Source organism: Dipodomys spectabilis, unplaced genomic scaffold (assembly GCF_019054845.1).
Source record: "Dipodomys spectabilis isolate Male_0828 unplaced genomic scaffold, ASM1905484v1 ptg000713l, whole genome shotgun sequence".
In the NCBI taxonomy this organism is placed as follows: domain Eukaryota; kingdom Metazoa; phylum Chordata; class Mammalia; order Rodentia; family Heteromyidae; genus Dipodomys; species Dipodomys spectabilis.
The window spans coordinates 64152-77411 of NW_024871390.1; the positions used below are offsets into that span (position 1 = coordinate 64152).

The 13260-nt window shown below is 67.2% G+C and overlaps 1 protein-coding gene across 1 annotated transcript in view; it reads right to left on the reverse strand.

Annotated features, from left to right (window-relative positions):
• Atn1 (atrophin 1) overlaps positions 1-9708 on the reverse strand; it is a 33334-nt gene extending 23626 nt beyond the window's left edge. Inside the window, exons 1-7 of the mRNA XM_042672445.1 lie at positions 9663-9708; positions 5607-5779; positions 5176-5313; positions 4965-5078; positions 2311-3887; positions 1076-1298; positions 116-812 (exon numbers count right to left, since the gene is read on the reverse strand). Coding sequence (XP_042528379.1) covers positions 116-812; positions 1076-1298; positions 2311-3887; positions 4965-5078; positions 5176-5313; positions 5607-5633 — 2776 coding nt within the window. The 5' untranslated portion in view covers positions 5634-5779; positions 9663-9708. The remainder of the gene's footprint in view (positions 1-115; positions 813-1075; positions 1299-2310; positions 3888-4964; positions 5079-5175; positions 5314-5606; positions 5780-9662) is intronic.
• Between the last annotated feature and the right edge of the window lie 3552 nt (positions 9709-13260).

Here is a 13260-nt window from a genome sequence, read left to right on the forward strand (position 1 = left end):
TTGGGGGAGGGGGCGTGGCCGGGGGCAAGACGCGGGGGGGGGGAAGCAGGCGGGGCTGGCAGGCCGTTGGGGCGGGGCCAGGAGGCCGTGGGGCGGGGCCGGGGCGGGGCCTCACCCGCGTGGATGGCGTCCTGCTGGTGCAGGTGCAGGTGCGAGTGGATGTGCGAGTGCTGGTGGTGGTGGGGCGTCACGTTGAGCATCTGCAGCCGGGCCAGCGGGTCGTTGCCCAGCGCGGCCACGCGCTCCGCGTGCTGGCGCTCGGCCGCCAGGCGCTCGGCGTACGACATGTCCGGGCGCAGCGCGGGCCCGGCCGCCAGCGCCAGGCGCTCGCGCTCCAGCGGGCCCAGGCTCGGGTGGAAGGGGAAGGGGTGCAGGCCGGGCGGCCCGGGCTGCAGGGCCAGGCCGCCGTGGCGCGGGAAGGGGTCGAGGCCCGGGCCCGGCACGCCGTGCAGCGGCTCCAGCTCGCCCGGCTTCACCTCGAAGCCCGGCTTGAGGCGGTCGCGGAGGTCGCGCTCGCGGGCCTCGCGCTCGCGCTCGCGCGCCGCCGGGTCGCTGCTGTAGAGCGCGGGCACGTTGTAGCCCAGCAGGCCCGGGTCCACGGCGCCCAGCGGCACGTAGAACGGGTGGTTGCGGTTGCCGGGCGACATGACGTGCGGCCGCGCGTACTCGCTCAGCGTGCGCAGCGCCGGCGTGTCCGGGCCCAGGTACGGCGGCACCGTGGCCACCGCACTGCCCGGCTCGAACGGGGGCCGGTGCGGCACGGGGCCCAGGGACGGACACTCCACCGGGCCGCGGCCCTCCTGCGCCAGCTTCTGCGGGGCGAGGGGGGCAGTCAGGGCCCCCGATCGCCCGCGGGGATCCCCTTAGCGCTCCCCCCCCCCTTTCCGGGCCGCAGAGCTCCTCCCGGCCGGCAGGTGGCGCGGTGGCCCCGCCGGCCTCCTGCGCTGCAGCGCCTCCTCCCAGCCGGCAGGTGGCGCCGCGACGTCCCCACGCCGCCGCCCCGCCCCCGGCGTCGCGCTGGGCAGCGTCCAGGGCGGAGCGGAAGCGGCGGCGGCGCACGCCGTGACGCACTCACCACGCTGCGCTCGAGCTCGCGCTCCTTCTCGCGCTCGCGCTCTTTCTCGCGCTCCTTCTCGCGCTCGCGCTCCCGCTCCTCGCGCGCGCGCTGCTCGGCCTCGCGCCGGCCGCGCTCCGCCAGGTCCGCGCGCTTCTTGGCCAGCTTGGAGCCCTCGAGCGGCACGAAGCACAGGTCGCTGCGCGCGCACGAGTTGAAGCCGCGGTCCAGGTGCTTGTTGAACCTGGAGGCCGGGGCGCAGGGAGAGCGGTCGGCGGCGGCCCGGGGCTCGGGAGACCTTCACCCCCGAGCCCGATCCCACCCCCACACGCGCCACCGTCCCCGTAGCCCCCCAATAGCCCCGATCCCCCATAGCCCCCAATAGCCCCGATCCCCCATAACCCCCAATACTCCCGATCCCCCATAGCCCCCCAATACTCCCGATCCCCCCATAGCCCCCCAATAGCCCCGATCCCCCATAACCCCCAATACTCCCGATTCCCCATAACCCCCCAATACTCCCGATCCCCCCATAGCCCCCAATAGCCCCGATCCCCCATAACCCCCAATACTCCCGATTCCCCATAACCCCCAATATTCCCGATCCCCCCATAGCCCCCAATAGTCCCTAGCCCCCAATACTCCCGATCCCCGTAGCCCCCCAATACTCCCGATTCCCCATAACCCCCAATACTCCCGATCCCCCATAGCCCCCCAATACTCCCGATCCCCCATAGTCCCCCAATACTCCCTCCCCCAAATACTCCCGATCCTCCCCACAGCCCCCAATACTCTCGATCCCCCATAGTCCCCCCAGTACTGCAGACTCCCTATAGTCCCCCAATACTCCCGATCCCCCGTAGTCCCAATATTCCCGATCCCCCATAATCCCGAAGTACTCATCACCACCGCCCCCCAAAGTATTCACCCCATCCAGCCTTCCTTGTCCCCCCTACAGAGGCGTGTCCCCCCCCGGCCCCTCCCGGCGCCCCCCGGCCTCCCCCGGCCCCCCCGCCCCTCCCGGCCCCCCCCCGCCCCTCCCGGCGCCCCCCGGCCCCTCCCGGCCCCCCCCTGGCCCCCCCGCCCCTCCCGGCGCCCCCCCGCCCCTCCCGGCGCCCCCCGCCCCTCCCGGCGCCCCCCGGCCCCCCTCCCGGCCCCCCCCCGCCCCTCCCGGCGCCCCCCGGCCCCCCCGCCCCCCCCCGGCCCCCCCGCCCCTCCCGGCCCCCCCGGCGCCCCCCCGCGCCCCGCGCGCTCACCGTGCGGACTGGCTGGCGTGGCTGGGCACGTCCACCACCTTGGGCGGCGGCGAGGGGCTGCGCGCGGGCGGCGCGGGGCTGTCGGGCGGCTCCGCGTCCTCGGGCGGCTCCTGCTTGATCTGCGCGGCGCTGAGCGGCGCGGGCGCGGGCGCGGGCGCCGGGGCGGGCGCGGGCGCGGCGGGCGGCGAGGCCCCGCGGAAGGCGGGCGGCGAGGCGGTCTTGAAGCCGGGGCCCGCGGCGGCGGGGCCGGGGGACGCGGGGCGCTTGCTGAACGGGGCTCCGGGCGGCGACGCGGTCTTGTAGGCGGCGGGCGAGGCGGCGGCGATGACGGAGGCCAGCGTGGCGGCGGGGCCGGGCGGGAAGGCGCTGGCGTGCGCGCCGGGGAAGGCGGCGGGGCCCGGGGGCTGCGCGGCGGGCGCGGGGCCCGCGGCGGGGCCGGGCGGGCCGTAGCTGGCGGGCGCGGGGTGCGCGGGCGCGAAGGGCCGCAGGCCGCCGCCGTAGGCCGGGGCGCCGTCGCCGGGGTGCGGGAAGGCGCCGGGGCCGGCGTGGTGCGGCGCGGGCGGCGGGTGGTGGTGGGGGTGCGGGGCGGGGTGCGGGGCCGGGGCGCCGGCGGCGGGCGCGGCGGGGAAGGCGGCGGCGTGCGCGGGCAGCAGGCGGCCGTAGGCGGGCGGCGGGCCCTGGCTCCACACGGGCTGCGCGGGCAGCGCGGGCTGCGTGTACTTGGGCGGCTGGTTGGCCACCGACAGGTTGGCGGGCGGCGGGAAGGCGTGCGGGTAGCCGGGCAGCGCCTGCGACGCGGGGTACGGCCCTCCGCCGCCGCCGCCGCCGCCGGTACTACAGGCGGCCGCCGCCGAGCCCGGCGCGGGGCCCGAGTAGGGGTAGCGCAGCGGGGGCGCGGCCGAGGCCGGGGGCAGCGGGTGCGGGGAGGGCGCGGGGCCGGGGCCCTTGTCGGGGTGCGGGGAGGGCAGGTGCCCCGGCCCCGGCGGGGAGGCGGCCGCGTTGTTGAGCGGCCGCAGCGCGGGCGGCGGCGGCAGGTTGGGGGCGACGTGCGGGAAGGCGGCGGGGGCCGCGGCGGGGCCGAGGCCCGCGCCGGGCGGCTTGGGGGCGGCGCCGGCCATGGCGATGGGGGTGGTGGGCGGCGGCAGCTGCTTGGCGGCCCCCTTGGGGCCCATCGGGGGCGCGGCCGCCGCGGCCGCGGGGTAGAGCGGCGGGTGCGGGCCGCCGGGCGGGGCGGGGAAGGCTCTGGAGGCGGGCGGCTCCAGCGCGGGCGCGTGGAAGGCCGCGGCAGGGTGCGGCTCGAAGCCCGGCTCGGGCGGCGGCCGCGCGGCGTCGGGGCCCGGCTCGGGCGGCGGCGGCGGCGGGAAGAGCGGCGGCGCGGCGTGGAAGGGCCGCGCGGGCCCGTGCGACAGCCCCGACGACGAGTCCGAGTCGTTCTCCACGCTGCCCGGGCTGTACACGCTGGGCGACGTGCTGCGGTTGTCCTGGTCGATGTCGCGCGGGTCGCTGCTGCCCTCCTCGTTCCCGCTGCGCCCGTCCAGGCTGTCCAGGTCGGAGGGCGACTGCGGCCGGGGCAGCTCCTGGGGGGGGGGACACGCGGGGCGGGCGGCCAGCTGCGGGGCGGCCCCACCGCACCGCCGGGACGGCAGGCGGCACGCGCCCAGCCCGGCCCGGCCGCGCCCCGCCTGGGCCGCCCGCGCCCAGGATGCACCCCCGCACCCCCTGCTCCCCACACACCCCCCAGCCTCGCCACCCCCTCCCCGTCCCAGCCTCCACAGCTGACGGCCCATGGGGCCCGCCTGGAACTCACCCCCACCCCTCAGCTTTTTCTCTTTGCTCTTCCAGTGCCCCGGCCAGGGCTTGAACTCAGAACCTGTGGGACCCCCCCCCCCCCCAGCTCTGGCACTCAAGGCTGGCTCTCTCCCGCCTCCAGATCTTGGTATTTCGCTGCTAACCGGAGATGAACTCCAGGCCTGGGCTAGCCTCAGACCATCACGTTCCAGTCGCAGCTTCCTGAGTAGCTTGGGATCTCCAGCCCGGAACCAGGGATGCCAAGCCCAAAGAAAACGCTTGGTTCTCCAGACAAGAAAAACCCCCATATCCGGTGGCTCCCGCCTGTCACCCCAGCCACTCAGGAGGCTGAGATCTGAGGATCACGGTTCAAGGCCAGGCCAGGCAGGAAAGTCCGTGAGACTCTGATCTCCAAAGAACCACCAGAAAACCGGAAGTGGCGCTGTGGCTCAAGTGGTAGAGCGCCCGCCTTGAGCTGAAGAGCTGAGGGACAGCGCCCAGGCCCAGAGTTCAAGCCCCACAACCGACAAAAACAAAATATAAACCCTATTTGCATTTTCCTTGTGACATGTGCTCCATTCGCTATGACTTCCCACCTAGAAATTGTACCCAAACTCCAACTCTTCTAACCTCCCTTGGCTCTGTGTGTGTGTTTATTAGTCTCCCCAAAGTCCTAAAGATTCCCTGACAAAGCCAGGCACTGGTGGGTCCCACCTGTCATCCCAGCTCCTCAGGAGGCTGAGGTCTGAGGATCCCAGTTGAAGGCCCAGACTGGAAAGTCCATGAGACTTAGAGCCCAGGCCCTGAGTTCAAGCCCCCAGGAATGGCACCTGCACACACCCCTCCTGGCAGGAAGGGGGTCTCACCTCCGTCTTGGTCTTTTTGGGTGCACTGGTGTCCTCACTCTCGCTCCCCGAGATGTCCCCGCTGCGGCCCTGCTTGCTGGCTTTGGGGATGGAGGACTCCTCCACGCGGGCCTTCTGCTAGAGACATTTCCCCAGGTCAGCCCCGGGGCCTCCACAGCGCCCTCTCCCGGACAGGAGGTGCAGCCGCCTAATACCACGCCGGGTCGGTTACCTTGACTGGCTGTCTGGCTTTCTCGGCTTTGCCTTCGCTGCTGGACGTGCTGACCCCTCCAGGGGAGGCCCGGCCCCTCGATCTCAGCTCTTCCCGGGGCCCGGGGGCCTCTTTCTTCCGTCCGCTCCTCATCGCCATCTGAGGAAGGAGAAAAGGAGGCAGGTGCTAACAGTTTGGTGTGGTCGGTGGTGGGGCTTGAACTCAGGGCCTGGGCGCCGTCCCTGAGCCTCTCTGTGCTCAAGGCGAGCACTCTGCCACGTGAGCCACAGCGCCACTTCTGCTTTGCTGGTGGTTCACTGGAATTGGACGCAAGAGCCTCATGGAACCAGCCTCCAACAGTGATCCTCAGATCTCAGCCTCCTGAGCGGCTGGGATTACAGGCGTGAGCCACCATGCCCGGCTTGATGTCCCCTTTTGTAGCTATTACTCACGGAGTCTTTATTCTGTCGCGTTTTCATTCTTCAGAGTATGGAGACCCCATTCTCCTCTGCCTGGGCAGCTGAATACAGAAACGACTTCGCCCTGAAGCTCCCCACAGCAGTGTTGTGGGAATCCGGCGTAGCAGGTCAGGAACGCGTGGGGGGGGGGGGTCTCTCAGTGACAGCTGTGAGGAAGAAATCACTGTGAGACTCCCGTGGCAGAAGAGAGTCTGAGAGACTCTGAGCTCGTCCCTCAACTCCAAGCCTTTAGGCCAAGAACCACAGGAGAGACAAGACTCAGGAGGCTGAGATCGGAGGATCGTAGTTCAAAGCCAACTCGAGCAGGAGAGTCCGTGAGACTCTGATCTCCCATGAACCACCAGAAAACCGGAAGTGGCGCTGTGGCTCACGTGGTAGATGGCGCTGTGGCTCACGTGGTAGAGCCATACATAATGCAATTAAGGTCCCCACAATCCACACAATGCTGTTGGTCTAATAGGTTTGTAAGAAGGGAAAAGAAGTACTGGATTATATTCTAGGAGAAAGTGTTTAGCTATAGTAATACCCCAAGAAAACGCACACATTTTTATAATTAACAGCGATGCGCTGGTGGCTCCCGCCTGTCATCCTACCTACTCAGGAGGCTGAGATCTGAGGATCATGCTTCAAAGCCTAGACAGGAAAGTCCGTGAGACTCAAAGTGATAGAGTGCTAGCTAGCTTTGAGCAAAAGAGATCAGGGACAATGCCCAGGCTCTCAGTTCAAGTCCCACCACCCCTCCCCACAAAAAAATTAACTAGAATAGGCTTATTAAAAGAAAAGAATGTGGGTGGGCACTGTGGTTCACGCCTGTAATCCTTGCTACTCAGGAGGCTGAGATCTGAGGATCATGCTTCAAAGCCAGCCCCAGGCAAGAAAGTCTGTGAAACTGGTATCTCCAATTAACCACCAAAAAGCAGGAAATAGAGCTGTAAATTGGGTGGTAGAGCACCAGCCTTGAGCAGAAAAGCAAAGGGACAGTGCCCAGGCCCTGAGTTCAAGCCCCAGGACCAACGCACACCTAAAAAATCACATCTTAAGTTTGTTGTAGGATTCCATGCAGGTATGTGTTGTGTCTGTCTGTCTGTGTGCACGTGCGCCGGTCTTGAACTCAGAGCCTGGGTGCTGTCCCTAAGTCTTTCTGCTCAAAGCTAGTGCTCTACCATTTTGAACCATAGCACCACTTCCGGCATTTGGTGGTTCACTGGACCTAAGAATCTCACGGCCTTTCCTGCCCTGGCTGGCTTCAAACCCCGATCCTCACATCTCAGCCTCCTGAGTAGCTGGGATGACAGGTCTGAGCGCTGGCGCCTGGCTCTCTAATCAAGTTCACCTTCCTTACCTACCTAGTGGGTTTACATGTACAGATTTAATCAACCCCAGATTGGGAATCTTATTATTATTTTTTGGTGAGGGAGGAATTCTAGAAAGTTCCAAAACCAAGCAGACTTGAATTTTCTCAGGCTGACCTCCAACTGAGTCTTCAACAACCGCTCCTACGGTCTCAATATTGTCCAGCTAAAATACCCCGTAGTTAGGTCTGGCAAGCTGGGTTCCCTAGTCTGGACATGCAGAAACTCTTCTGCCACAGCTCCACTTCCGGCTTCTGGGGTAGTTTATTGCAGCTAAGAGTCTCCCCAAGTTTTCTGCCTAGGCTGTCTTTGAACCACGATCCTATCTTCCCTCCTGAGTAGCTGGGATTACAGGCGTGAGCCACGAGGCAGTGCCCAGCCTGAACGTGTACAGATCTCTTTCTCTGGGTCAAGATCGCCCCCAAAGGAGTCCAGTGGAGGGTTTCACAGAGCACCTGCTCACTTCCGGGATCGGAGAGACGGACAGAGGACTGAAGTAGGGGAGAGTATGTGAGCGTGTGTGCAGATAGGACGTCTAGGCCGGTCTTTGAGCACTGTGAGGCCGCAGATCCGCTTGCTCACATTCACAAAGCCCTCACGCAACCAAAACCCAACTCAGAACACCACTGTGCACAAGCCGAAGCCCATCTTCTGCTGTTTTGTTTTTTTTTTGGGGGGGGGTTATGGTTTTTTGTGCCAGTCCTGGGACTTGAACTCAGAGCCTTGATGCTGTCCCTGCGTTTTTTTTTTGCTCAAGGCTAGCGCTCTACCACTTGAGTCACAGCTCCGCTTTCAGCTTTTTAGTGGTTTGTTGAAGTTAAGAGTCTCTAGGATTTTCTGTCCCGGGCTGGCTTTGAACTGTGATCCTCAGATCTCAGCCTCCTGAGTAGCTGGGATGCCAGATGTGAGCCAGCAGATACTTGATTGACAATCTAACTGCCAGGATCTTATCAATAAGGCCAGGTATTTCCAGTAGCACTTGTTTATGTCTTGGTAAGGGTCATGCCTGTCAATGTTACTAAGCCAGTTAAGAGACCAGTAGCGCACGCCTGTAATCCCAGCTACTCCGGAGGCTGAGATCTGAGGATCGTGATTCAAAGCCAGCTGGGGGAAATAAAAGTCCCATGAAGAGTCAAGTGGCAGAGTCATAGCCTTGCGCAGAAAATGCTAAGGGACAGCACCCGGGCTCTGAGTTCAAGTCCCACTACCAGGTAAATAGAAACGAAAGAACCAACTGGGCAAGGTGAGCAGAAGGGACCGAACCAAGTCCGAGTTCTCGGGAAAGGGCATGCTGGGTAAATGCCAGGAGCCCTGGCTGAGCCACAGCATCCCAGAGGGAAGAGGGCTCACAAACAAGCCTTAGCCTAACCCCCCAAGACGCCCCCCACCTCCGATCCCTTCTTCCACCCCATGGCTCGCTCCAGGTGCTCAATCCAGCAGCTCTGCCCACTCCCCGGCCACCCTCACCTGAGGCCTGCGGGTCAGGACTCCAGGCCTGGGAGGAAGGCCGAGGGGGAGGGGGAGGGGAGGCTTGCCCTGGGGCCTGTCTGCGAGGGAAACTGAGAACCAAATAATCTGGAAAAGAGGTGGGGGGGGGGGATAGTTCCAGGAGCCGGACAATGCCAGGCCGACAGCTCAGCCGGGTGCAGGAGCGCCCGCCTGTCATCCCGGCCACCCGCAGGAGGCTGAGATTGCAGGACAGGGCCGGGGAGCGCGGGTTCGAGGCCCCGGGTCGCGCCGGGCCCGCGCACGCGCGTGCACGGTTCCCTGTGCAGAACTCGGTCAGGGGGGCGAGGCCGGGCGCCCCCGGGCCCCCGCACCCCTCCCGGGCCCCCGCACCCCTCCCGGGCCCCCGCACCCCTCCCGGACCCCCGCACCCCTCCCGGGCCCCCGCACCCCTCCCGGACCCCCGCACCCCGGCCTGACACGCCCTGGACACGCGCGCGCCTGTGTGTCAGCCCGGCCACCCCGGAGGCCCGGGCCCGAGGATCGCGGTTCAAGGCCAGCCCGGGCGGGAAAGCCGGGGCTGCGGCCCAGGGGGTGGAGCGCCCGCCGCGAGGGGGGCCCGGGTTCGAGCCCCGCGACCGGCGCGAAAACCACCGCCAGAACCCGGGAGAAAAAGGATCCGTGCGGGGCCCGGGGCCCCGCGGGCCCGGGGGAGGGAAGCGGGGACCCCCCGGCCCCCCACCGCCCCGCGCCGCCCGCCCGCCCGCCCGCGGCGCCGCGGGGCCCGGCCCGGGCACAAAGGGAGGCCGGGGCTCCGGGCCGTCCCGGAGGCCGCGGGGCGGGGCGCGGGCTGCGATCGCGGCCGGCGGAGAAACCGGGGGGCCGCGGGGTCAGAGGTGAGGCGGGCCGCGGCGGGAGGGAACGCGGAGGAAACCGAGTCACAAAAGGCGGGGGGGGGGGGGCGATCCCCGATCCCTCCGATCCCCGATCCCCGATCCCTCCGATCCCCGATCTCCGATCCCTCCGATCCCCGATCCCTCCGATCCCCGATCCCCGATCCCCGCGGCGTCTCCGGCCCGGCCTCACCCCCCACCCCCGTCCGCCCTCCGAGTTCGCGTCCCCGCCCGGCCTGGCCCGGCCGCCCCCGCCGCGGCCTCCGCCTCCGCCTGCGCCGGGCCGCGGGCGCGATCGCCGGCCGGGGGGGGGGGGGAGCGGCCGGGCCCGTCCTCACCTGCGCGGCGGCGCCGCCGCCCTCTCCGCGCGCGGCTGCAGCGGCCGCCGGCGGCCCCGGCGCCCCCGGAGCGCGAACCCCATCCCGGCCCCGCGCCGCGCGCCGCCGCCTCCCGATCGCCGCCTCCCGGGCCCCGCGCGCGATCGCCGGCTCGCCCGGCCCAGCCGCACGCCCGGATCGGCCCGGCGCTCCCGCGGCCCCGCCCGGCCCGGCCGCCCGCCCCCGCCGCTCGCCCCTCCCCCGCCCGCGCCGCCGCCCCGCCCGCCCCGCGCCCGCGCACCGCACCGCCCCGCGCCCGCCCCGCGCCCGCGCACCGCACCGCCCCGCACCGCCCCGCACCGGCCGCCCCGCGCCCGCGCACCGCACCGCCCCGCACCGACCGCGGCTCGCGGGGGACGCGCGGGGGGGGGGGGCGGGGGGGGAGGGGAGCCCGGAAGCTGGGGGAGGGGGGACCGGGTAGATGAGGGGGAGGGGGAGGGGAAGGTGCTTGGAAGAGGGGGGAGACCCCGGTAGATGAGGGGGCCGAGGACGGGGGGGGGGCTGGAGAAGGGGGGAACCCGCAGGGGGGGCGGGGGGGAGGAGGAGGGGGGGAACACGCAGGGGGGGAGGGGGGTGGAGGAGGGGGAACCCGCAGGGGTGGAAGGGGGGGAGGGGGAGGGGGGAACACGCAGGGGGGGAGGGGGGAGGAGGAGGGGGGGAACACGCAGGGGGGGAGGGGGGGAGGAGGAGGGGGAACCCGCAGGGGTGGAAGGGGTGGAGGGGGAGGGGGGAACACGCAGGGGGGGAGGGGGGAGGAGGAGGGGGGAGGGGGCTGGGGGAGGGGGGAGGGAGAACCCGCAGGGGGAGGGGGGAGGGGGAACACGCAGGGGTGGAGGGGGAGGAGGAGGGGACTGGGGGAGGAGGAACCCGCAGGGGGGCGGGGGAGGGGGAGCCCGGGAGTTGGGGCAGGGCGGCCAGGTAGGTGAGGAGGGGCTGGGGGAAGAGGGGGGAGGGGGGAGCTCTGTAGATTGGGGGAGGAGGGAGGGAAGGATGAGGAGGCGTGGGGGGAGGGTTTGGGGTCCAGGCTGGGGGCCCTGGTGGGGATTGGGGTTCTGGTGGAGGGAGGGGGGTTCTGGGATAGCTTCAGAGGTCCGGGGCGTTTGGGGACCTGGGGGGCCACAGGCCAGGCGCCTTGGGGGTTCTTGGAAAGCCAGGACCAGGAGGGTTTGGGGGTACGGGTCTGGGTGGGGCAGGTCCTGGGGTTCCCGGGAAGGGGAAGGGCAGGGGGCAGGCTCAGGCCCCCGGGTCCTGAGTGCTCAGGAGGCTGAGCCCCGACGATCGCAGTTCGAAGCCAGCCTGAGCCAGAAAATCCCTTCATCTCCAGTGAGCCGCCAAAAGCTGCAAGTGGCCTGTGGCTCAAGTGGTAAAGCACCAGCCTGAGCAGCAAAAGCCCCAAGACAGCGCCCAGGCTCAGCGTGCAGACACAGCCAGCAAAAAGCCAGGGGGGCACAGGCCCTGCACCAATGGCCCCCCCAAAAAAGGAGGGGAGCAGTAGGGATGAGGAGACATGGCCGTTCCCCCAGCCTCTGCGCACAGCTTGAAAGGGGAAAGGCGGCCACCATGTTGGAAATGGGGAGCTCAGAGGGAGAGAAAGAGGGTGAGCCAGGAGTGGGACCCCCTGAGGACACCCCCTTTCTTACACCCACACCCCAGCTGCCCTCCTTGTCTGTGGAACTAGCTAGGGGGGCTGGACCCACCTCAGACTCCAAGCTCACCCCAACTAACCACGGACAGCCCTCCTTCACCCCCAAAGCCGGCACCCAGCCGCCAGGGCCTTCTGGGGGGGACCCCTGTCCCCCACATCAAGCTAGTACAAAGGACACCAGAGACAAGGGGTGATTTGGGGCAGCTGAAACTGGAAAGGCAGGAGGGAGGGAGGGGGGAGGGAGGGAGGGAGGGATTGGAAGAGCTGCAGGGGGAGGACTTTAGGTTTGGGACGGGGCCAGGAGTTGGGGGGGCCCTGGTACCCCCCCCTTGCCTCTCTTGGAACACATTCAAGCTAAAGTCTAGCAGTGCCTCACAACTCTAAAATGAGATTCCAGAAGCTCTGGGAAACTGAGGCAGGGAGTGTTTCCTGGGCCTAGGAGAGTGTGTGCGTGTGTGTGTGTGTGTGTGTGTGTGTGTGTGCGTGTGTGTGTGTGTGTGTGTGTGTGTGTGTGTGTGTGTTCACAGTCTTGGATCTGGAACTCAGGGTTTGGATGCTGTTCCTAGAGCTCTACCCTTTGAGCCACAGCGCCACTTCCAGCTTTTTCTGTGTCTGTGGAACTGAGGAATCGAACCTAGGGCTTCAGGCATGCTAGGCAAGCGCGCCACCACTGAGCCACCCGCCCAGCCCTGATCCAGGGCTGATAAGGGCCGCTTTCACGGGCACAGACTGGCTTTGGACAGCGATCCTCCAGATCACAGCCACCTCAGCAGCGTGAGGCGCGGGGGGCTGGGGTTTGGCTGGTTGTTTGTTTGCTCCACAGTGGGGGCCGGATGGTGACTTTTCTAAGCCTAAAAATAAATAACAAATACAACTATTGGGTGTAGGTATTGAGAAGAGGGTAGAGCCTTCCTCCTGCAGTTCCTGGGGTGCCCACTCCACCCCCACCCCTGGTCCCAGCTCCCCCCCACCCCAACCCTTTGGTCTCCAGGCAACGGCACAGAGGAAAGTAGAGATGGGAGCCCAGGAGGCGCAGGCCGGAGCTAGCTGTAACCCAATCTGAGCTAGTACCTGGAGGAAGGGGGGTGCTGGCGAGGGAGGGAGGGAAGGAGGGAATCTTGGGGGAAAGCCGGGTATCCTGAGCCCCAGAGAAAACAGACAGAAAGGGGCGCCAGGACAGAAGGGAAATTGAGAAGGAAAAGTGTTGTGCTTGCAATTTTGTGCCAGCCCCTGGGCTCGAACTCAGGGCCTGGGCGCTGTCCCTGAGCTCCTTCACTCAGCGCTGGCGCTCTACCACTTGAACCACACGCCTTCTGGCTTTTTGCCGGCTCCTTGCAGATGAAGAGTCTTGCGGACTTTTCCTGTCCCGGGCTGGCTTTGAACCCTGATCCTCAGATCTCAGCCTCCTGAGTCGCTGGGCTGACAGGCGGGAGCCACCCACGCCTGGACCACGAAGGTTCAGGGACTGAAAAATAGCCCAGCCAACAGAGACCTGGTTTCTGGAATCTTCTGAGCCCTGGAAGCAGGCAGGGGCCTGCTCCAAGCTCTGGAGAGGCGCCCTGGAGGTGGAAAGAATCCGAGCCTGCGGTTCTGTGTCCTGTGGCGCCCTCTAGTGGCCACGTTGTGACTCTTCTGTCTGTCTGTCTTTCTGTCTGTCTGTTTCTGTCTTACCGTGGGGTTTTTTTTGTCCTCCAAACCCCTGGGTTGAGCACCTCGAAACTAAGTCTCCATAAGCATTGAGGTGTTCTAGAATCTTCTATCCACCCACCCCTCCGATGTCCTCTTCACAGTCTTTCCAGCCTGGGGCCCACCCAGCTCAGGTCTTGGAATCTTGAATTCGCTGGAGGACTGTGTTTCCTCAGGGCTCTTCTCCCCATCCTCCAGCCCCTCCAGTTCCTTTGTCTTTTTGGGGGG